The sequence below is a fragment of the Peromyscus leucopus genome, chromosome 3 (assembly GCF_004664715.2).
Source record: "Peromyscus leucopus breed LL Stock chromosome 3, UCI_PerLeu_2.1, whole genome shotgun sequence".
NCBI lineage: Eukaryota > Metazoa > Chordata > Mammalia > Rodentia > Cricetidae > Peromyscus > Peromyscus leucopus.
Window position 1 is genome coordinate 38,964,178 of NC_051065.1, and position 24,137 is coordinate 38,988,314.

General features: G+C 40.1%; 1 protein-coding gene across 3 annotated transcripts in view; it reads right to left on the bottom strand.

Moving 5' to 3' along the window:
- The window catches only part of Reln (reelin), a 457,868-nt gene that overhangs the window by 19,730 nt on the left and 414,001 nt on the right, over positions 1-24,137 (bottom strand). For all 3 annotated transcript variants that reach the window (XM_028890934.2, XM_037203573.1, XM_028890933.2), the window contains exons 47-57: positions 21,964-22,104; positions 20,590-20,767; positions 18,495-18,688; positions 14,803-15,059; positions 10,900-11,054; positions 9,225-9,439; positions 5,248-5,425; positions 3,417-3,592; positions 3,170-3,276; positions 1,057-1,299; positions 358-533 (exon numbers count right to left, since the gene is read on the bottom strand). In XM_028890934.2, coding sequence (XP_028746767.1) covers positions 358-533; positions 1,057-1,299; positions 3,170-3,276; positions 3,417-3,592; positions 5,248-5,425; positions 9,225-9,439; positions 10,900-11,054; positions 14,803-15,059; positions 18,495-18,688; positions 20,590-20,767; positions 21,964-22,104 — 2,020 coding nt within the window. The remainder of the gene's footprint in view (positions 1-357; positions 534-1,056; positions 1,300-3,169; positions 3,277-3,416; positions 3,593-5,247; positions 5,426-9,224; positions 9,440-10,899; positions 11,055-14,802; positions 15,060-18,494; positions 18,689-20,589; positions 20,768-21,963; positions 22,105-24,137) is intronic.

The following is a 24,137-nucleotide window of genomic DNA, read 5'->3' on the forward strand; positions in this document are numbered from 1 at the left end:
AGACAAAGAACATTGAAAATAAACTGAAAAAGAATCACCGGAGAAGCAAAGGTTTAATAAAAGTCACAGGAGGAGGAGTGGTGTGTCATGGGAGAGTTACGGGTCCCAGGCACCATGTAAGCTTTTCATTTTGGAGATGAATATGTGAGCTGCAGTGCAGCTATTTCTCTTGCTGTGTCTTAGCATCACCACAGATATTATCTATGCTCAAATAACCATACTTGAAGAAAGGCCTTTGTAAAGTGTTACCACAGTACAGTATCTTTTAATGGATGAAATCAATCATGTCTGTAGTTGTCAGAACAAATCCCTTCTTCCACAGCCCACGTAGAAGTCGCCACTTTAACTTTCCCTTACTTTAAACTGCATCATGTATCCTGGCTGTATGATGAGCTCACGGGAGGAGAGAGCATTGTGGGTCTTGTCCTTCTTTTTGTTTGGCCAGTAGAGGTGGAAGGATGGATTGCCACAGAATCCCGCTGTCCTTACTGCGTTAGGGTAAAAACTCCAGTTTTCTTCATGGGAAGAGCCTTCTGTTTAATTAGTGGGAAACAATGCTATCTGTTATTTTTTTTCCAAGTAAGATGGTCAATGTTAAATTACTTTTGTGTTTACTATGGAGGGCAGTTATTTATTTTATCTAACTGTCTTAATATATAAATCCCAGGTGAGAGCCCAAGCTTAGGGCAAAACTACTAAAGGCTGCTGGAATGATCGCTTTGTAATTGTTTTTCTAGGTAGAAATTCTACTTCTTCCTAGGCATCTGCAGTATGTGTTCTATGGTACAGAAATTACTAAAAGGACTAAAATATTCAGGGTATTGCAATTACAAATTATAATAAAAACATTTTGTATTTAGCAATATTCATTAAATTCTGAATTGACAGTTCAGCAAGTGACCAACTTTGGAGACTTATAAACTGCAGGGCCCAACAGCAGCAAACGCAGGTTGAGAAGCATGTCCTAGACCCTGCACATGCTCACTATGGAATGACCCATCTGACACCTGCACAGACAGCTGACGTAGAGGACACTGTTCAGAGAATTCCTCTTACCGTCATCAAATGTGTCTACCAGTTGACTTGGATTGATTTCTGCTCCACCAATCAGAATGTTGTCCAGTGCCCACTGTGCACGCTCCACCCCGGAAACCACAATCCCATTGCTGATCACAAAAGGCTGCCACCAGCGGAGTCTAGTTGTATTGGTGAGGGCGTCCTCAGGGAGGAGGATGTAGTCATGTCTCACAGAAATGTATTTCTGGAAATCCATCTCATGAAGCAAAGTCCAAGTAATTCCTATAAAAACATAATTGTCAGCACAGTAACATCTGGAAACAACCCACAAACCAGCAGCATATTGCCAGTTCTATCAGCTTCCCAAAGAAATCTTTATCCAGGCAGAGAAAATGGAATCTGGTGACAGGTTCAGCACAAGTTGATCATAATATGAGGTATTTAGACATGGTTGGTCAAAGTAAACATACTGAAGAAAATGATATAATCTGTCTTTAAAACTCAGCTCTAGATTCTTAAGAGGCATTATTTCTCAAAAAAAATTCATGTCTCTAGACAGTAGCTTCTAGATTTAAAAATATAGTTATTATAATTCTATATAATTTGTAATTATTTGGACTGATAAGAAGTTGGCCTTATTGCTTGATAGGACTGTGGGATAGGACATGTTTGAAACATGTGACTTGGCTGAGACAGTTGATAACAGGCTGCTAAAACATATTTTCTTTTGAAAGAAATTATTTTTAACTTTTTCAGTTCAAATTGTTTTTATATCAATGATCTTGTTAGTTAATTTATTTTTAAAGATTTATTTATTTTGATTTTGTGTCTGTGAGTGTTTTGCTTGCTTATACATATGAATGTGCACCGCTGGCATGCCTGATGCCCACTGAGGCCAGAAGAGACTGTTGGGTTCCCTGAAACTGGAGCTACAGATGATTTTGAGCCCCCATGCGGGTGCTGGGAACCAAATCTTGGCCCTCTGGCAAGCAGCGCTCTTAGGCACAGAGTCATCTCTCCAGCCCTTAAGCAACTTTTCCCTACTGTCTTATGGTATTAATGGCCTGATAGTTACTTCAAAATAATAAAACAGAATTTTATTAACATAGTTTCATGAATTTAGGATATTTTCTTTGGTGAGGTTTTCTTGTTCCTATGGTATTTATGTTATCATTTGGGCAGATGAATATATGAGCTATAATGCAGCTATGTTTCTTGCTGTGTCTTAGTGTGGGAACCCATTTGGGTTTCCCAGTGGTTTTACCCAGCAGGTCTGCATAGAGGATGATTGGACCACGGCCTGAGTACAGGTGTCTGAGATGTCTGCACTTGGCTGTGCAAGGGGGAGGAGGTCTTTTGCTCCACCCCTTGGCATTCCTTTAGAAGTCCTTTGGCAGAGACAGTCAGGGCCCGATGGATTAGGATCCAGGCCCACCCGAGGCTATCCTGTGTTTCTATCTGTTTCTCTCTCTCTAGCTATATTTCTATCTAATATTCCTGCTGCTCCTGCTCGAGAGTACCCTGAGGAAATGTGGGGGTGGGGTGGCCCCCCACATCTTAGATTTTTTTTTTTTTGAGACAGGGTCTCACTATGTAGTTCTGGCTGTCTAGAACTAACTATGTAGACCAGGCTGGCCTCAAACTCACAGAAATCTGCCTGCCTCTGCCTCCCAAGTGCTGAATTAAAGGTGTATACCACTTTGCTGGGCCTAGGATTCTTTTGAAATCATATTTTACTCAGAAAATTATTCAAAATTTGTTTCTTTTCATTATCTTACAAAAATTCTGTTTTAAAAGAGGACGTGATGTGTTAGAGAGTCCCTGGAGGGAGCTGGAGGGGGAGAGATGGGTTGTGGATATGACAAAGATACACCATATACAAGTATTTTAAAGATAAATAAAAAATACAAATTCTATTAAACCATTTTATTTTTAATGTGCTATCTCTCTCAATCCCTTGTGGGAGGGTAGATTTTGCCTAGAAGCAGTCCCATAGACAGGACATGTAACACAAGCAAGACATGTTGCTCTGTCTTCCAGTCTTAATAATTATCACCGTTAGCAAAGCTCTGCAGAGATGTTTCTGAGGGTTGTCGGATGGAGTGTGGACATGCAGTCCGAGGCACAGCTGTCATTCATGAAACATACATACCTCCATCCTTGGAGTAATCCAGCAGTACGCCTTCTTTCCGGCAGATGGGCCGATGGCAAGAGGTCATGTTGTTCTCACTGCCAATGCGTCCCCAGTACTGTAGGAATCTAAGTGAAAGCACATATTGTCTATCAGAATGATGGAATAAAGATGCCACTCTCAAGTCCTGAATAACGACATCTACACATGTTCGTAACTCTGGTGTCAGTTTGTGAAGTTGGGACAGAAATGAGAAAATGTGACTTACTTTGCACCTCTGAGATCTAAGTCTTGAGTAATAGCTTGTCTCACAGTGGACCCCCCAAAATAGAGTGCAGTGTCCTCGGCGAGAACCCCACATTCGGTACAAGTGCTTCCGCCTTCTAAGGACATCCACAAGTCAGGTTTGATTTCTTCACTGTCAAAGCGCTCCTTCAGGAAAGTCTGGGGAGGTGCAGTGGGGGTTGTTACAGATAACAACTTTAGGTAGAAACGATGGTACTTTACCTAACAAACTTGCTTGGACTTAAAAATAATAGAATTGATTTCAGTGTTTTTTCAAAGATATGTTTGAAAGGCAGTAAATTATGTTCATAATTTTACTTTCTACCATATATTGAAGGCAATTTAAACTGCTAAAATTAAATAATTAAACTTTTTTAAACTATAAAATGTAAACTTTTAGTGTAACATACATTAAAATGTAGATTCAAGGTCAGTGTGTCATTATTTTTAATATGTTATAAATGCAAAATCAGAGTAACTTAAATAATGGCTAGAATCATGAGACAATCTTTTTCTGTTCAAAGAAATAAAATAATCCAGCTTTCCCAGAAACAGAATACCTAAAACAAAACACATAAATACTATTTTTTATTTACTGACCTTCAAGCCCTGAAATTTTATATTACCCAGAGAAGGGAAATTACTTGATTTTATCGTATGATTAGGTGACATGGAGTTGCAATTGCAGTAAAAACAATCTCTATATGCATCTCTATCTCCAGTTCTCCAGTTCTTTAGGAGAGCTCTATTTTGTGCAGATAAGTGATTCAAATAAAGTCTCATTTGCTCAAATGTAGAACAATCAACTCTATAATTAAAGGCATGCAAACACAAGCCCGTCTCACTTTACTTCACTAATGGTGAGAAAATGAGCACAATTTTTATAAATGAATGTTCGTATGTAAGAACATGAGCCAGAAATGCACAGCTAGCCACACATGCTCTCATTAGAGGACTGAACTGGAGTTCAGTATGATTTCTTATCTGAGAGATAGTAATGAAATTTGAATGTTCACATGAAGTCTTAGGTTTTTTTCTTTAGACATAAATAAGCAATGTCCTTAAATTTTATTTTCAATATTTACTAGGGTTCAATGATGTGTACTTTTTTTTTTTTTTGAGATAGGATATCCTACTATAACTCAGGCTGGCCTGGAATTCACTCACTGTATAGTCCAGGATTACAAGTGGGAGCACCTATCTCTGGCAATTGTACTGTTTTAGCTGAGGCATTTTTCTGTTATTAAAATGATGTATGTGCTGGATTTATTTACAGAAATAAAACACATGTGGCAATTGTGTTCAGAAACTACATTTACTTTACATATTGAATATACTGAATATAATAGCAAATGTGTCAAAAATGATAAGCCTATTGTTAATATGCAGTCATATTTCAGTAGTTAATAAATTAGACCATAGAATTTTCTGGAAAAAAGTTCGATCACTATTTAAGCATGCTTGATAATTTGTTTGGTCTGTGGGGCTATCTATATTTGCTTAAAGTAGGATCTTTAAAAAAAGTTAAATACTGACTTTAAACTGAGTGTTTGTTTTTTTAAAGAAAAAAGCTGGCCATAGTTGCACATGCCTTTAATCCTTGTACTTGCAGATTTCTATGAGTTTGAGGTCAGCCTGGTCCACAGCCAGTTTAGGCCAGCCAGGGCAAAGTAGTAAGGCAGACAAGCAAGGTGTGAGGGGAGCGGGGAGGGCAGAGACAGAGAAACAGGGACACACACCCTTGCTACAGATTACTAGTCTCATGTGTGAAAACTGGTCATAGGACAGCCTGTAAGCGAAGGGTCCAGCAGTACCTTCAGCGTGTGAGTTAAGTAGCAGTTTGGCCCCGAGTACCCTGGGTCACAGACACACTGTTCCTTTAGGCAGTCTCCATGGCCTCGGCAGTTGTCCAAGCATCCAGGGCCAAGGTAAAAATTGTCAATTGCCCACTGCACGTCTGAGTACTTTTGGTAGAACCTAAATCTTACAGGGCTATTGGCAGAAGCAAAGGAACGAAGAACAAAAGTTAACTGTATTCAGAGCTATTTTACTACATATATACTCAGTGCTCAGGAGAAAAAAAACACTTAGGGTATTCTTGATGGAAGAAATGAGTAATAAAAATGTTTTCTAACCACTTCCAACTTCTAGTAACAGGACTGTGCAGCTGCTTTCAACTCAATTCTGTACAAACTTGCAAAACAAATAAAAACCAGTGGGGACTTTTAAGCCAAGGATTATTTTACAGTATCATCTATAGTCATAACCCAGATTTCTTTCCTTGTTTTTAAAATTAAATTTTAGAGTTTGTATACAAAGTAAAGCATCTCATCATGGCACCTTCATACCTATGCACCATTACACTTGGTTCTCATTCATCTTCCTCCTCAGTCCTCCCCATGCTCTCTCCCTCCTCTGGCTAGTTCCTTTTCTTCTTCTAGTTACTTCCAACTTCAGATTTATTATTCTGTGTATCCCACTACCTTCACATCCCACACTTTCCTTGGAACTGCCCCAACCCACATGATCTCCTTTCTAGCTTTGTGGCCTTCCCCCATACTGCATGCACCAAAGTTTTAAGTCTAGGTTCTGCAGGTGAAAGAAAACCCGTACTGTTTGGCTTATTCTGTGTATAATGATTTCCAGTTGCATCACTTTTCTGCAAAAGTCATGATTTCATTTTCTTTGTAGCTGCATAAAATTTCATCATGTGTCTGTACTGCATTAAAATATTTATTCTTCATTTTATGTGTATAGGTGTTTTACATGCCCGTTTATCTGTGCACTATGTGTAGGCACTGCCTGCAGAGACTAGAAGAGGACACTGGACATATGTGGGTGCTAGGAATCAAACCTTGGTCTTCTGGAAGAGCACCCAGCATTCTTAATTGTTAAGCCATCTCTCCAGGCCTGTACCATATCTTTCTTGGTTCTGTTTCTTGGTTATTATGAACAAGGCATCTATAAACAAGGATTTGCAAGGATCTCTGTGGTATGTTGTTGTAGCATCCTTTTATTATATTCCCTAGAGTGGTATAGTTGGGCCACATGGTAGTTTCCAATGTTTTGAGGAGTCTGAATATTGATTTCCATCATGGTTGTGGAAGTTTATACCCCCAACAATGAATATTAATTCTTCATAACTTCATAGTTATCCATAACTACACCAGCATTTGATGTCATTGCTTAAAAATCTTTTTATATTTATCTATCTGTCTGCCTGCCTATATCTATCTATCTATCTATCTATCTATCTATCTATCTATCTATCTATCTATCTATCTATCTATCTACCTACCTACCTACCTACCTACCTACCTATCTATCTATCTATCTATCTATCTATCTATCTATCTATCTATCTATCTATCTATCCATCATCTATCTGGTGTCTGTATGTGTGTCACAGTGTGCAAGTGGGGTCCCAGGATGAAAGTGTGACCCTCAGGCTTGGTGGCAAGGGCATTTACCCACTGAGCCACCTTCCCTGTTCTCATTTGCTATCTCAACGCTATTTTGACTGGGGTGACATGGAGTCTCAAAGCAGTCTTAATTTACATTTTCCTGATGGCTAAGGATATTGAACTTTTTTTTTCAATATTTATTGGCCATTTGTGTTTGTGTTCTTTTGAGAATTATTTATTCAATTCATTGGCCCATTTATTGACTGGATGAACAAAAGAAGTGAACTTCAGTGGTTGTGGAGTATTTAGATTGACTAATTACATTTCTGAAGCTGTACAGAAGGTGAATGGAGCCTATGACAGTCTTGTTAGCATGCATACAGCCTTCAGGCATTCAGGAAACAGTAACTTCTCAATTCCTTGAAGATTATTAATATTCTCAAGGTAACTGTGGTAATTAGAAAACAATTTTGAAAGTGTTATATTAAAGGACAATTTCCCAGAGATTTTTAATTTCATCATTGTTCTTCTCTGTCTTCTGGGTAAAAAAAAAACAAGGCTCTAATTAACCTTATATTAAAATAAAGTGTATTAAAGAACTTTCTAGGGCAATGCAAATGTTCTGCATCTCATTTTATGTGGTAGGTACATGGGTTACACAACAGCAAAAGTCCTTCATCGGAACAAGTGCTGTGTTTGTGCACTATGTAAATTATATACAGAATGTATGTACATATGCTAACACACACACACACACACACATATGAGACACACCAAGAGACAGAGATATCTATGAGAGAGAGCACAGAGAAGGTATAAGTGAGTCTGTGGTGGTGGTTCCCCAGCATGCATTTCACCCCAGATGACTCACTGAGAGATGATTATCTTAATAAAATTCCACAAATTACTAAGTGGTTTAGGAATGGGCTAATTTGTACCAATGGGATTCAAGGAGGTTGTTGTTCTGGTTCTCTGAGAAAGAAAATACAACCCTCTCTCTCTCCCACTGGACACAGGTAAGGAAGCATCTGGTCCAGTTTTCTGGCAGCCATCTTATATTCAACAGGGGGACCCTCTTCAAGCTGAGAACAACACCAGTGCTACTGTCAGAGGGATGAGAGAGCAAGGTGTCCTTGAAGTCATTTAAAGATACACCGTCTATTATTATTGTATTTATTTGTGTATATGTGTGCACGTACAAGCATGTATGCCAGGGTATGGATGTGTATGCGAGGGATCTAATTCTGGTCCTCAGATTTGGCAGAAAGGGTCCTTAAAGCCATTCTTAAATATGCAAACCAACCAGTCCTAGAGTCTACTCATCTTTACATTTTTTTGTTATAGATTTAATGTGTTTGAGAAAGAGTTTGAATTTTCATTATGTGTAGAAGCACATATTTGTCTGTGGAGCTTGTCACATGAGTGCAGTGTCAGTGGAGGCTAGAAGAAGGCATCAGATCCTCTGTACCTGGAGCTACAGGCAGTTGTGAGCCAACCAGTGTGGGTCCTGGGAACCAAACTCGGGTCTCAAGCACCAGGATAAAGTATTCTTCATTTTTAATTGAGCCACTGTAGGTGAGAGTTTGTAACCTGCTGCTAAAAGCATCACAGTTTCACCTCCTAGCATCTTAACTGCCTGAGCTCTTCTGATCCATTCCAGGACACTGATGATGTTGTCAAAAGGACTGGACAGGCTGTGCATACCTGCCCTGTTCAGAGGCTCAGTCTTGCTCATAAATCATGATCTGTTTCATCAGAAGCCTTTTGACTTAGCCAGACTCTATGATTAATTCAGTAGAAGCACGCCTGTCGTTTTGCTTAATGCATCTCTTTTCTTAATTTTACAGTAGATGGGGAATCTTTCGAATCTCCTTAAATTAACTTATCTACAGACTTTACAGAGCATGGTTTAATTGCCATGGTCACCACTGATCCAGGCTAATTATGTTTCACTGCAGGTGCAGAACATAATGCTTTGTGATAAGATAAAAATAAAGAAAAAACCCATGAGGTATCTTATACAAGTGGCCTGAAGTTAGGAGCTATGCAACTAGCGTGAGTTGGGATTTGCTCCCTGCTCTATCAAGGATTTGGAAAACATCTTTATGTTGAACTACAGTCTACAAGGCCAGTAAGATAGCTAATATGCGTCTTTGCATCTGGCTCCAAGGCAATCATTGATGGCACTGGGGTTTAGAAAAGAGGACGTGACAGGGCTATTAAGTGAGGACCAAATCTTCAAGTCTCAGGATTACAACATGAAGTTCGTTCATCATTAGGGCAGAAACACTTTACCCATGAGGACTCAGAATTTGAGACTGGACAGCAGTCCCCACGTTTACCTCCTGCATGCCTGCAGCCATGCTTTATTTTAATTTTTGACTTACTTTCCCACTAAGGTTTCAGGAAGTGGGTAGGTGATCCTTTTCCACCCTTTAGTTGGAAAGAACACAGATGGCTGTGAAACACTTCCAGAGCATTTTGGATCTGCAGGTAAGCACTGAGGGACTAGATAGTTCCAGCTCACACCAAAGTCAGTAGAATATTGCACATGAATTTGATTCTGGGCAATTTTTTCAGGCACTTTGCATCCAACAGAGATCTAATAAACAGAAAATGAAGATTGTCAAGGCATCAAAACCATATTACATATTTCATCTCCAAAGAATTGGCAGTAAAAAAGGCACAGATCCCATGATATCTCCCACCCTGTATTTTCAAATTCATTATTTGCTTTGTTGATGGACCTGGGACATTGGCATGCTTGCCCAAGGTGACAAAGTATAGAGAGTGCCAAGTACATTGTGTAGGGATTGGGAGAGAAGCTGAAACCTGTGCCTCTGCCACGCTGGCTGGTTTCCTGGGAAGGCCTGCGCCCACGCTTGCAAATTGTTTTGTTAATGGCCTGGCACTTGCATCTGGTAGAATACCTGACCAAGAAGGATTGCTAACAGCCTTACCAATTTCACTATTTTGTCATACGATTTATAACTCTCAATAAATCACTTTCACCTGCAAGCAAGATGCAGTGAAGCGATAAGAGAAGCACAATGCCTCTAACATGGCAACAGCCACAATGTGTCAGCTCTGCAAACACAGAGGGACTCAGGTAGACAGAACACAGCAGAAGAAATGCTGGCTAAAATGCTATCCAAAGCTGCTCTTGGCACGAATTCTAATCATGCTGTTATAGTCTATAATTTTTTGTTCTACAGAAACATCCTAATAGCTTCTAGGAAAAGTAGAAATAACAATTATAGCTTTAGTCTCATACAGAAACAGTTTACCTTTTCTTTTTTTTGAGATAGGGTTTCACTATTAGCCCTAGCTGACCTGGAACTCATTATATAGAGCAGGCTAGCCTTGAATTTACAGAGATCTACCTGCCTCTGTCTCCCAAGTGCCTGGATTACAGGTGGGCACCACCATACCAAGCCAGCATACTTTAAAAAATATTTATTTATTCATGTATTTTATGTATATGAGTGCTCTATTTGCATGTATGCCTGCATGACAGAAGATGGCATCAGATCTCATTATAGATGGTCGTGAGTCACCATGTGGTTGCCGGGAATTGCACTTTGGAAGAGCAGCCAGTGCTCTTAACCTCTGAGCTATCTCACTATATATATACACATATATACATATATGTGTATATATATAGTGATTTAACTTAATAAGTTGCAATCAGTATCTTGAATTTTTTAAACCAATATTTTTTGTTCTATAAGCATATAATCCTGATTGTAAATATTTGCTTTTATGTAAAGTCTGAAATTTTATCTTGAAATAGTATAGAAGTACAATTTTAATCATTAAGCATTATTTAGATGATAGAAGTACAATTTTAATCATTAAGCATTATTTAGATGATAGAAGTACAATTTTTAATCATTAAGCATTATTTAGATGAGCTGTATGTTACCTTAACCACAAATTTTATTTTTCAAAGTACATATTAAGTCAATGAAACATTAAATGACCTTTATCTTTACGATGTTTCTGATTAGTTAGATTGCTAGTGTATGGTTATTTATGTAATTGAGAGCATGATAATTTCACCTTGAATTGCATGATCCAGTCTTCAGTGGGAGTCAGGTCATGGGTCACTGCATACACTTCTCGTCCATCATGGCTGCCACAAATCATGACTCCATCAGGGGAGTCACAGAATCTTTCCACTGTACAGTCATCATGGAATAGCCAATTCTCATTCACTTAAAAAAAAAAGACAAAAAGAAATGGATGACAGATTTAGCAAGGACTTAAACATTCACTTTAATCAAATCTTAGAAATCTCTTTTACATATAATATGTCACACAAACACTAATATAAACATCATTTTATAACCATGGGTATCAGAATAACTGACAGATACCTAGTGCGTTTTTTGAGAGGTGGGATGGTTAAGACAAGGTCTCACTATATAGCTCAGGCTGGCTTCAAACTCAGAATTGATCCTCGTATTTCAGTCTCTTGAGTGTTATATATCACAAGAATGTACTACCATGCCTAGCTCCTTGATTTATTTTGAAATAAAATGTGTATCCATCTATCCACCTACCCATCTACCCATTCACCTACCCATCCATCCATCCATCCATCCACTCTACCTAACCTATTGTTTTTTGGAGACAGGGTTTCATTCTACAGTTCAGTCTGTTCTGGAATGAACTAGGTAGCCCAGGGTAGCCTCAAACTAATGGTGAGCCTCCTGTCTCTGCCTCCTGGGTGTTGAGATTACAGGCAGAAACCACCATGTCCAGTTTAATGGTCTATCATTAACTATAGGTACTGTGTTATCAAAGGATCATTAGAATTTATTCCACACACATAACACAACTATTGCAAGCGATTCCCTGTTTCTTTCTTTGCTAGATCCTGGAAACCACTCTAATTAGATGAACAAATAATCTTGGAGGCCCAGACAATATTTGAGAAAAATTGAGCTTTGCATTGTGTAGTTTGTCATAGAGACTATGTTTGAATCCTAATTGTTAAATTGTACTCAACCTGAAAAATACAGGTATAATATAAAGAGATTATTTAAGAAACTCAGATTCAGATGGGCATGGGCATGTATACCTGTAACCCCAGCACCTTGGAGGTGGAGGCAGGGGGATCATGAGGTTAAGGCTAGCCTCAGCTACATAGCAAGTTTGAGGCTACATAAGAAGGCTTCAACAATACAGAACAATATCAGCAAGAAAGGAGCTCTGATTATCTCTAAAATGCTGTTTACCTCACTAATGTTCTTTACACTTGAATGTTTACGTATGTATATTTAAGTATTCTGGAAAAGTATTTTAAAAATAATTTTCAGCCTTTCTAAACTAGATCAACAGTAACTCTTTGAGAAAACGTACTGAGAAAAAAATCTAAAGATGGGATAAATTTGGAAGACTCTTGTTGGTTGTTTTTGTCATTATGCCCAGTGGGAAGAAGTGATTTTATATTATATTTGTTAGCTAGTCAAGTTAGAAATGAAAAAAAAAAAAAAACAAAAAAACAAAACAACTTTCTAAGCGTCTTATTCAGCCCCATATCTACAGTGGAGACAATTGGAGGCTGGGGGCAGGCCTGGAAGCAGCAGAGGTGGACGGCCCCAGAGATCCAAAGAGACCAAGCAATCCTCCAGTAACTCAGGCTTCACCTAGAGTGAGTCTGGTTCTGGTCTGAGCACATGTGTCTACAGAACAACATATTGCTGGGATTCACATGGCTTGAGGGCCATCCTATTATCTGTGTCTTCATTCTGAGGGATTTGGAGTCACAGACATAGGGCCCAGAATCAATGGGACCCAACATTCCAATGCCAGAGAGATTCAGAGCTGGTTTCTCTATGAGGGGCCTTTTGTTTGATGCTGTGGTGCTGGAGTTCTGATGGAAGGTTCATCAGCAAACCCACCGACCTCCTCCATGCTGTCAGAAGCTGCTTTGGGAGCAGATGTTCCAGTTGCTACAAACATTTCCTGCAACATGGGCAGGTGCCAGGAAACATGTTTCTTCGCTAGTTGGGGCCAAACTAAACAAGCATATATATTAGTTACTTAAAATTGCTTTATACTGGCTTTTGTTAATACAGAAGTAATGTTTAAATTATTCTGAGTGTAAACTTACTTACGTAAATTATTACACAGGGAAAAACTGATGAGAAACTTGGCAAAGTTCTGAATCAGATCTTGCTTACATAGCAAGTCTCAGTGACAACTTCCTTTTCCTCCCCTTCCCTCCCTTCCCCTTCTTCCTCCCCTTCTCCACCCCCCTTCCCTTCTTCTCCTTCCTTCCCCTACCCTTTCCTTCCTCTTCCTCCTACCCATTTTCTTCTTCCCATTTCTCCTCCCCGTTCTCTCCATTGCCCTCCCCGCTCCTTTTCTGTTGTTTTGAGGCACAGCCTCTCAAAGCAGCCTTTCCTGCCCCAGCCTCCTGAGGGAGGGATTACAGGTGTGTACCCAGTCCCAGTCAAAGCCTTAGTGACTTCAGGGAATAGGAACACTTGGTGAAGTCAAGGACACTTCGAGCCTTTTCCATTTGCCAGGGTGAATTTGGTCATTATTTGCAGCTGTCACATGGCATCACATGATATGCTAGTGTCACATGATATCCTAATAACTGAAGTAAAATTAGTTAGCCGAAATAGTCACCAATAGCAAATTATAAAGCATAATGACATTTAAAGCTAGTAGAAATTTATCTTCTAAGGCAATAAGGACTCAAAAAAGAAAAAGAACCCCCCCCACACACACAAAAAATCCCAAACAACAACAAAAATCACAGGAAAAAAGAAGCAAGCTGCAAAATACATATAGGATCACGTTTGAGACCCTAGCTTTGTTAAAAATGTTTGTTAAAGGAATATAGAACATTAAGAGAATATTAAAAATACTGATATTGTTATCTGCCAGTGAGTCTAATTTTCATTCCCATGGTTTTCAGTGTTTTCTCAATTTCATGACTTGAACACAATTTATTGCTTTTACAATAAAATATTGCTATTTTAAGTTATTAAAAGTATTAACTTAAAGTATTTTAAGTTATTAAAATTTCCTAAATTAAATTTTCCTCAAGGTATGCTATTTCTCTGGAAAGTTCTCATTATGGTAAAATTGGCCATATAATTTTTTGCGCAAGACAGTAGAGCTAAGCAGGATGAGACACCATGCCTTACTGTCTAACTGGCTGTTGCAACTTTGGGTAGACTTACAGTGTGAGGTGGAGACAGACCCTCAAACATCACCCATGGATCTGACCACACTGCATTTTATGTAGTACAACCAACGCAAATGGGGTAGCAAAATCACAGACTTAATATAAGATACCACCTTAAACTCACTATAGTGTTATAAAATGACAAGCATTCAGATGAGAATGGTGTGCAGTTCCTGCAGGTTGCCAGCATCACTAAATAGTCCCTGCTGAGGATGAAGAATGAGAAGCAAGTGGAACCCCAGACATGATCTGAAACATGAAATGCCATTGCAAATGTGCCTGACTCATAGAAAATACAACATTCTGCCCTTAGATGTCAATAAAGGAACCAGGAGGATGAGGCAGGAGGATCACTGTGAGTTTGAGGTCAGCATGAGATTCATGGTGAGTTCTGGGACAAACTGAACTAGAGTAAGGCCCTGATCCAAACACACCACCACCACCACCACTGACAGCCACAATAGGCCAGGAAATGTTTTTTTTTTCCATCCAAAGTCGAAAATAGGAAACAGAAATGAAAATACCCTACCCCCACAATTACCCTATCAATGAACTGATATTTATTAAAACATGTATCTGACAGTACAGATGAGACACAGTGTTAAACAGGAAGACTGAAGAATGATGCTCTGGTCTCTGCACCTCATCAGAACCTCGGAAAGGGCCTGACTTCACTTGTGATTAGCGCCCCCACGCCCCACAAACGTACAGTTGCATTTCAATGTACTTTCATCCAGCATTAGTGAAGAAATCACCTGAAGTTTTGTCCTCCATGAACATGTCAAAAGCAATTCTCCCAACAGGGCCAGCATCTGCAGGGGAGCGCTCATGCTGGGGCACTGGGGCGCTGCTGAATGTGTCCAGCATGACTGTCCTCTGGTCGGCAGAGCCTGAGATGAGGACATTGTCAATGGCCCAGTCATTCTGGTCTAGGCCATCATGTCGTGGCTGCCACCAACGGAAGCGAGTAGCAATCTCTTTAGCATCAGGAGGGAGAAGGATATTCACGAATCTAACAGAAAATGATGAGGGTGGGGAAATGTTGGTTAAATATTTCATATGAGGAGATCTGAAACAGCAGTAAGATATTGGATGTCCCAGGGCAGTGAAGTGAGGACATTACCTAAAACTGTGTGTGTGTGTGTACAGTTGCACATGCAAATACGTGTGTTGGCAAGTAGAGGGCAGAGGTGGATGCTGAGTGTCTTCTTCAGTTGCTTTCCACTTTAGTTTTTGAGATAGTCTCTCACTGCCCCTGGAGCTCTCTGATTGACTGGCTGGCTGGAGAACCCCAGCAGTCCTGTCTACCTCCCCTGTGTTTACCTTTGGATTACAGGTGGGCACCACCTGACCTGGCTTTTAAATGGATAGCAGGGATTCAATTTAGTTCCTAATGTGCTTGCAACTTAGTCATATTCCTAGTCACTGAAAACAAATTAAACATAATTTTATTAAATCTTTGAGAATGTATTTTGATCATACTCATCCTCAACTTCCCCTCAGCTCCTCCCAGGTACACTTCCATCTCCCTACTCTTCCTTTTAAAACAATCCATCGATTCCTGTGTGTGGACCCTGATTAACTGGCTGTTTTACCAGTCATTAATGGAATGTAAACAATGTGAGGACCCCAGAGTTCTCAGTGCTGCCTGTGGACCTTGGACATCTGCATCCCTGGGAAGGTAACTGCAGGTCTACAGAACACATACTTTGGGAGATACAACCAATATTGACCTCAGTTTTCCTGTCACATAAGGGTTGGTTTCTGCTATAATCTGCTCAATGCCAGCAACAGGCTTGGAATATGGACACTAGCTGTGGTAGGAGGATGCTGGAGCCTCAGCCTAAAAGCAATCAGGTCTTAGTTGCCCGTGATATAGACAATGCTTTGCTAATGTGCTTCAGTGAGAGCAGGGGAAGAAACACTGAAGGAGGGAGGACTAGGCATGTCTTCTGACTTAGTCACCAAGGACACATAGCTCAATGCTCCAATACAAACCTCATGATATAGAAACGAGGCTTACATTTACAATTACAATTAAACATATTCACTGAAAGCCAGCAATAGAACCACAGATTTGATTTATATTCAGAGTTCACAGGACTAGTTTTCTATCTGTGCAGAGAGCATGGTCTTTATATCTGTTGATCTACCTGTCTTTAAAGTGCAGCCTCTTAGCATTGAAATTCCTATAAGTTAATCTTGGATGGATCCTAAAACTGAGGGCTGCATTAATAGTCACTCAAGTCTTTGACTTTCACATTAAAGAGGTTTAATTATTTTCCTTTTGTTGACATGGTATTTCCTTGTTGATTTTTTTATTTCTTGGTGTTGAGGGCCTTGCACATGCTGGACAAGCACTCTACCCCTGAGCTCTGCCTTCCTGCTGCTCTTTTGAGTGCCTAGCATAGTAGATAGTGTTCTGAATGGAGACCAACTAGGATGTCTGTAATCGGCTACTAACACTTCAGTCTGTGCATTCTTTGGACACTGAAGAACTAGTGAGTGTTGACATTAGGGCAGGAAAATGTAGTCTGTGAATCCCACACCCTCAAATGTGGTTACTGGATGCTTGGAGACCAGCATCTTTGAGGCAGGTCTCTCCAAATTTTATTTCCTCACGTCTCTTGGTTTTAAAGCCCCTCTGCCCATCTCTTCTTTTTAATTAGTACTATAGTATGTGGTGTGTGTGCATGTGTGAGTGTGTGGGCGTTCCTGTCCATGCATGCATGGAGGCCAGAGGACAATGGTAGGTGTCCTGTTCTCTCATTCTCTGCCTCATTCCCTTGAAATAGGAATATTTCAATTAGTTTACCCTTTTCCTTTTTTTTTTTTGGTTTTTCGAGACAGGGTTTCTCTGTGTAGCTTTGTGCCTTTTCCTGGTACTCACTTGGTAGCCCAGGCTGGCCTCGAACTCACGGAGATCTGCCTGCTTCTGCCTCCCGAGTGCTGGGATTAAAGGCATGCGCCACCACCACCCGGCTAAAATTTTTTTGTTTTTTGAGATAGGGCTTCTCTGAGTAGCTTTTGGAGCCTGTCCTGGAACTCACTTTGTAGACCAGGCTGGCCTTGAACTCACAGTGATTCACCTGCCCCTGCCTCCCGAGTGCTGGGATTAAAGGCATGAGCCACCACAGCCCAAACTTTTTTTTTTTTTTTTTAACATTTATCTTTTTTTTTCTTTTTCTTTTTTCTTTCTTTCTTTCTTTTTTTTTTTTTTTTTTTTTTTTTTTTTTTTTTTTTTTTTTTTTTTTTTCCGAGACAGGGTTTCTCTGTGTAGCTTTACGCCTTTCCTGGAACTTACTTGGTAGCCCAGGCTGGCCTCGAACTCACAGAGATCCGCCTGGCTCAGCCTCCCGAGTGCTGGGATTAAAGGCGTGTGCCACCACCTCCCAGCACTAAAAGTTATTGAACAAATACATTTTTTTTTTTTAGCTGAGGATTGAACCCAGGGCCTTGTGCTTGCTAGGCAAGTGCTCTACCACTGAGCTAAATTCCCAACCCCCCTTTTTTTATTCTTTGAAAATTTTACATGATATATTTTGATCATATTCATCCCCTTCCTCCAACTCTTCCCAGATCCTTCCCCACCTCCCTCCTGACCCAATTCCACATTTTATTCTCCTTCCCTATTAAAAGAGTCCATGCAGACTCTATTGGCTGACCAGCAGGTCATAGGGCCTGCCCTGAAGTGTGTTCAATATCCTTGAAGTCATGTACTACCTCTGGGTCTTACAATTTTTCCCATCATCTCCACAGATTGCTGATCCTTGAGGGGAGGAGTTTTACTCCTGATTCAACATCTTTCTTTTATTTCATTTCCCTTTTCTTCTCCCTTCTGTTGTTGAGGTGGGGTCTCACTATGCTGTCCAAGCTGGTCTTCAGTGTGTAACCTCCATTGATCCTCCTTCCTCAGCCAACAGAGTCACTGAGACCACAGCAAGGAAGCCCCACATATGGCCCCTCTTTGGCTTGTCTAATTAGCTACATTGACTGCTTTTGGTCTTTCTAGAATATTTTTAAAGGCCCAAGTATGATGGTTGCTCAGGGTCTTTAAAGAAGGATGACATAGGTTCTAGGCATCTTAAGGATACTGCCATCTTACTGTCTTATACATACTGGGAAGAAGATACTTTGTAAACAAATGTTTGTTTCTCCAGGTGTTTATGAAATCATCATATATTCAGCCTCCATGTTTTTTTGCACTGTTTATTTACTGTTGGTATTACAATCTAGTAATTAATCTTATTCTGGGATGGGAAAGCTTTTGTTCTTAAAATAAAAGCCCTGGTTAGCTATTATGTACCCCAGGAAGCTCTCCCTGCCTGTTTCTGAGGTGTCCTTTACTGATGAGTAAGTTGGAGGTCCCCTCAGTCGGTGACATCTGGTTACTGGGAGCCTTCCCAAGCTGGATAGCCTAGTTATTGCAGTTGAGACAGATACAAACCCAGGCTTGCTGTACTGATCATAGAAAATCTCCATCAGCAAGTTCCAGGTGATGCCCCCATTGACAGAGTATTCCAAGAGGACCCCTTGGTTACGGTTGCTCGGTGTAATGAGGCATCCATACATGAAGTAGAACTGGATAAACTCGGCACTAGTGAGGTTTAGATCCACAGTGACCAGCAATCGGCTACAGCCCTAAGAAAAAGGAACAGAAGAGAGAAAAAGCAGCAATAAGGAATCTTGATTGCAGATCGCAGAGTACAGCTTCTCTCTGATTTTGTCCCTTTGATTATGTTATTATCTCTCTCACACTAGCTTCTAGCATGGTGCCCAGCTCATGTTTGTTGAACTTTCAAATTTCAGTATTCAAGACTTACTTAACCAAATGTCATATATTCTAAGGAGGTTTCCTTTTAATATATTTTTATAGGCAAAGCAAATGTTGGAATTACAGTAACTTTTATTAATTTATTTTCAATTATTAGTTAGCATTTACTAAAAAGCACCAGTTACTAATGAAGTAACATTTTGATATAACTATTTTTAAAATTTCATTTACATGTGTGTAAGAATGTCTGTGTGAGTATAAGTGTTGAATTCCCTGGAACTGTAGTTACTGACAGTTGTGGCCATCACGTGGGTGCTGGGACTCAAACACAGGTCCTCTGGAAAAGCAGCAAGTGCTCTTAACCCCTAAGCCATTTCTCCAGCCTTCTTAGGTAACTATTTAATGAGTAATTTTAAAATGACTACAACTGAAACAATTATATAATTTAATTATAATGAGATAGTTGCAATGCCCTTTAAAATGTTTTAAAATTTATTTATTTAAATTTGTGTGTATGTCTGTGGTTGTTCTGTGTGAGTGTATATGCACATGGGTGTATAGGTTACATGTTCACATGCATGCATGTTCACACATGTTCACGTGCATGTAGAGTCCAGAGGTTGATGTTGGCTATCTTTCTCCATCACTCTCCAATTAGAAAAGGGTTTCTCACTGAACTTGGAGTTCACCGACTGGCTAGACTTGCTGGCCAGTGAGCTCTGAGGAGTGGGCTGTTTCCAGCTCCCACCTTCACCCCCCTCCCCACCTCCCACACTAGGTTTACACAGGCTACCATGCCTGATTTTTACATGGATGTTGGTAATCCAAGTCTTTATGCAAAGCAAGCACTTGCTGACTGAGCCATCTCTCACCAGCACCAAATGCCATTTATTTATCAATTATCAATTATCAATATATGAATCTTGGTAGGTATTTGTTAGTTGAACATATGTGGAAATACTGGCCGTTCCCACTTCTACTTGAGGCAGAAGAGTATCTTGAATAAACATTCTTAGTGTTGTCGATTATGAAAAATTAATATGATATATATATACACTTTTGTTACTTCTGTGTAAAAATTGGATATAAATAATATATAAATACAATATAAACTCTATGATAGAGTGCAGCAAAAAAGAGTTGAATGTGAATTGGTTATTTTTTAAAATTAATTTGCCTATCTAATCATGATATTAGAGAAATTAGACATTTAAAAAGTTAAAATTTGGCAGCAAAATAGAATGATAATAACTTATTTCAAAGGAAAACTTTCCAACATTGCTTCTGCCACTCACAAAATAATATGCTATAAATGCAAATGTTCAGTAATTACCAACAAGCTACTCTCTCTGGGGTGACTTATAAACAATTAGTTGTTAATACACTCAAGAAACTTTGAAGCTCATTTCCCAGGTTTTTGACTCTTTAATCTCAAACGTGTTGTGAACTCAAGAGTTTTCAGTTATGGCTTCATCCAGACAGAGCCCCCCCCCCCCCCCAGCCCCCAGCACACACACTGTATGGGTGCCCCTTTCTCAGCATGGAAACCATGCAAGTCCTTTAAAGATGTGTTTTTAAATCTTCCCTGTGCTGACAGCAGCACAAGCTTTGGGTAGGAACATTCTGGAAATGCTTAGCGCTGTTGAAACTTCAGATCCTGACTAGGCATTAAGGGCTACTGCATCTTGATTTGCCTGTTAAGCTTCAAAAGTGACTCGGGGACTCAGCGGAGGGAGAGGAGCTGAGCAAACTTCAGCCCAACTCTTACCCCACTGAAATGCAGAGCCAGTCCGGAAGCCACAGCTCCACACACAGTGCTCAGTTTCCCACCGTTCACAGTCAGCCAGTTCTGGCTGGAGGGAGCCCGATTGAAGTTGTCTTTGAGCTGGACTGGGAGGGAGGTCTCAGGCTCATCACAGTACAGGCCTCCCCACTGCTCATCACAGCTGGGTGTGGAAAAAGAGAAAGGCAGAGTCAACATCAAACACAGCCCCTGTGAGAATTCACACATTACTGAAGCCAACCTTTTCCTAGGCCAGGATGATGAAAGGTTGCTGCTCTTCAGAGTCACAAAGCTTGCCAAAGATCACCTGCTTTCCTTAACAACGCCAGAGGCTAGAGACAGGCTGTGAATTAACCTCCTTCAGCCTTTCCTAAAGTAGTGAGTGACTAGTGGTTGCAGGTGGAAGAAAGAATCAACTAACTTTAAACAACATACTGAAGTCCTATCTCACGTGAAACAGCATTGGGTAGCCTATAGGACCACAACTGCCAAACCAAATTGCTGGGTGATAATAATATATGAAACTGTTCTTTAAACAGAAGCTTCCAGCCATTTAAGAACCAAGTGGTTGTGTGCTAAAAGCAGACGATGCTTCGGATAATCACCGCCATCCCTGAACAGAGTTCTCAGTTCTCTGTTCAGGACAGGACTGGAAGGCTGCCCAGGGCTCTTCAGAGTCATCCTGGATATGGGATACAATCATTAATCACGGGCTGGATTTCCTATGTACATGAAGATTAGCAGAGAAGAACATGATTTCTCTGTTAGTTTCTCTACACTAACAATCAAATAGCACAATCTTAGAAAACAAAGCACAAAAGGCTGTAGTGCACATGTGTGTACATGCATACACATCCATCTAAATGCTTTAAAAGTAGATTCTCCCAAAGATGCTAAAGATCTAGGAGAGTGATAGAGCAGGCTCTGTCAAATATGCCCGGTAACTGACCAGGTTTATATTTTATTATGCAAATGACATGAGAAATTTCAACTAAACCTCAGCAAATGCATGTCCTTACCTGTATCTGGACTTAATATCATTTTTGGTGAGAATATAATGAACTCCTAAAGTTTTCTATCATCTTTTTCAAGTCTCAAATGTATCACAGAAACGGAAGAAAAAGTAATATAGTCAATTATAATTCGGCTCTCTCTTGACAATTTAGCTGTTGTTCAGGTGCTAATCACTAAGTAAGAATGTAGTTATAATAGCCACCAATTCCACTGTTAGCTCAATATTATATTTCAGGAAAACTCAAAAGCTAAGGTAACTTGGCAGTGATGAAAAATCCAGTTTTAGAAACCTTCTGGGTGGAATACAAATCAAGATATTTAGACAGAAGAAACATTCCAACTTACACACAGCTTCCCTGGATGCACCTCCCATGGCCACTGCACATGTCTAGACAGCCGTCCCCAATATAGACATTATCTATTGCCCATGTCTGCTGCTTGTCGAAAGGTGCTGGTTGGTGCCAGCGGAAACGAGTGGCTTGAGACCTTGGAAGAAGAAGAGATTTACAATGAAGAATGCAGTGAGAAAGAAAATGTATTCTAGTAAGCTTGAAGAGGGCAACACAAATCACACATTCCCATTCCTATTTTGAAAAGAACATTCATTATTGCAATAGCCTATGCAAACCTCTAGTTAACAAAACTAAGCCAAACAAATAGGTTCAGCATGTATTTTGCCCCAGGGGTCTTTCTGGGTCTTGTAAAAGAAGACTACATCAGAGGCGAAATCCAATCCTAAAACTAGAAGCCCCAAGGGAAGGATAAAGGTCTGCTTTTTGCATGGCAGCCATTGTACAGACACCAGGGCTGTTTTTGTGTTATTAAACTGGAAGAAAGATGCCTGTCCTCGAGCAGCTGTAACCTTCTGCCTTTAACTTTAGAACAGAATGTGGGCTGGGCTTCATGCTCTCCCCTGCTCTCTAGGGCAAGGTACTTTTGTGCAATGGACACATGCATCCCCCTCACTCAGCATCCCTGAGGAATTCTCCTAATGGAAGCCTTAGGGGATGGCATGAACATAAAACAGAGAGATCAATGGAACCCCAGGTAATTATATGTAGAGAAGAGAGGGGGTAATAAGTAAGACTAGGCTTGTTTTATGTTGATTAAAAAGTGAAATAAATAAAAGTAACCCGGACATTCTCCATTCCAGAAGCAGAAACGTACTTCCTTCTTCACTTTTGGAGAGCATCTTGTTCCGCAACACAAACATATGTGTGTTCTGAGGCACTAGATGGCAGTAAAATCCAAACAATGCCCAGGGCTCATGCAAACGTTAAAGACTTGTGGAAGAAATAATTTGTGTTTTTTTGAGCCATGCATGTTTTATGCTAAAAGACTTAATATTTTGATTTGAAAATATTTGTTTTAGGAAGGAAAAAAGATAAAATAACAGCAAGAGTCTTATACTTTCTAAGGGAAACACTTACATAAAGTTTAGTAAATAATCAAAAGAGAACAACAGAGTAGAACTCAGATTTTTCATCCTGGGAAACAGCTCAGTCCAACCTGTGTCCTGAGAATCTTGGCACAAACTGATTTCTCCAGTTCTTGCTCTCCAGTTCCCACAACCTCAGCAGAAGCATCTCAACTCAGATCTTTCCTATCACTTTTTGTTGCATTGAAATTAAGCCCTTGGCCCATGGGGTTGGGCCTGAGTGGGGGCCTCTCTTCCCTTCTTCTGGCCATCATCAGAAAGTATCACTCACCTCATCTTCCAGAGCACACCAAAGTCATCCCCACCCTTCTGCATGCGAGTTTCCCCAGTGAGTTCTCTTTCTGTTTGGTCTTCCCCTATGGGTTCTCCAGGGTCTCACTGGAAGTGTTAGTCCTCACAGAGACATTTTCTTCTGGGCCCTTTTAAAATGGCATTTGTCTCATCTGACTCTCTGCAATCTGTTCTTTCCGTGGTATTTAACACAATTTAGCACCATCATGCATGCATGTGAATGTTTTCGGGAGACACGGTTCCTTCCTGGAACATTAACTCATAAGGCAGCTCTTGGGGCAGATCCCCTTTGCTCACTACCGAGTAGTGTTCCATGGGACAGGGAGCTGATATTCAGGGGCCACTGTTTCCACAGGGAGCAATGTTGTATTGTTGCCCTCCCCCACCAGTGTTATGCAACTCCGTGGCTCTTTTAAATGACTGAATTCATTACTATTTCTGTTTCTATACAGCAACATCCTGTGATACTGTGGAGGATCACATTTTCATAGCTCATAACCACGCATTCTGATATGTAGCCAACATGCACCTATTTATTCTGTCTTTTGTTTTGACTACAAGTTTTCTGAAAGGCAGGGGATATTGCTGTCTTTCCTCAGTGCTTATAGATAATAATAAGTAATACATTTTCCCTGTTCTCTTAATATCATAAACATGTTGCACTAAAGCCTTTGCCACCTTATATTTTAAAGCAGTTTCTTTTGTTAGATTACCCTCCCTATTTATCATTTCATTGTCTGTGACACTTACAAATGGGATTTCATAAACATCCACTGAAAGAATATTAAGT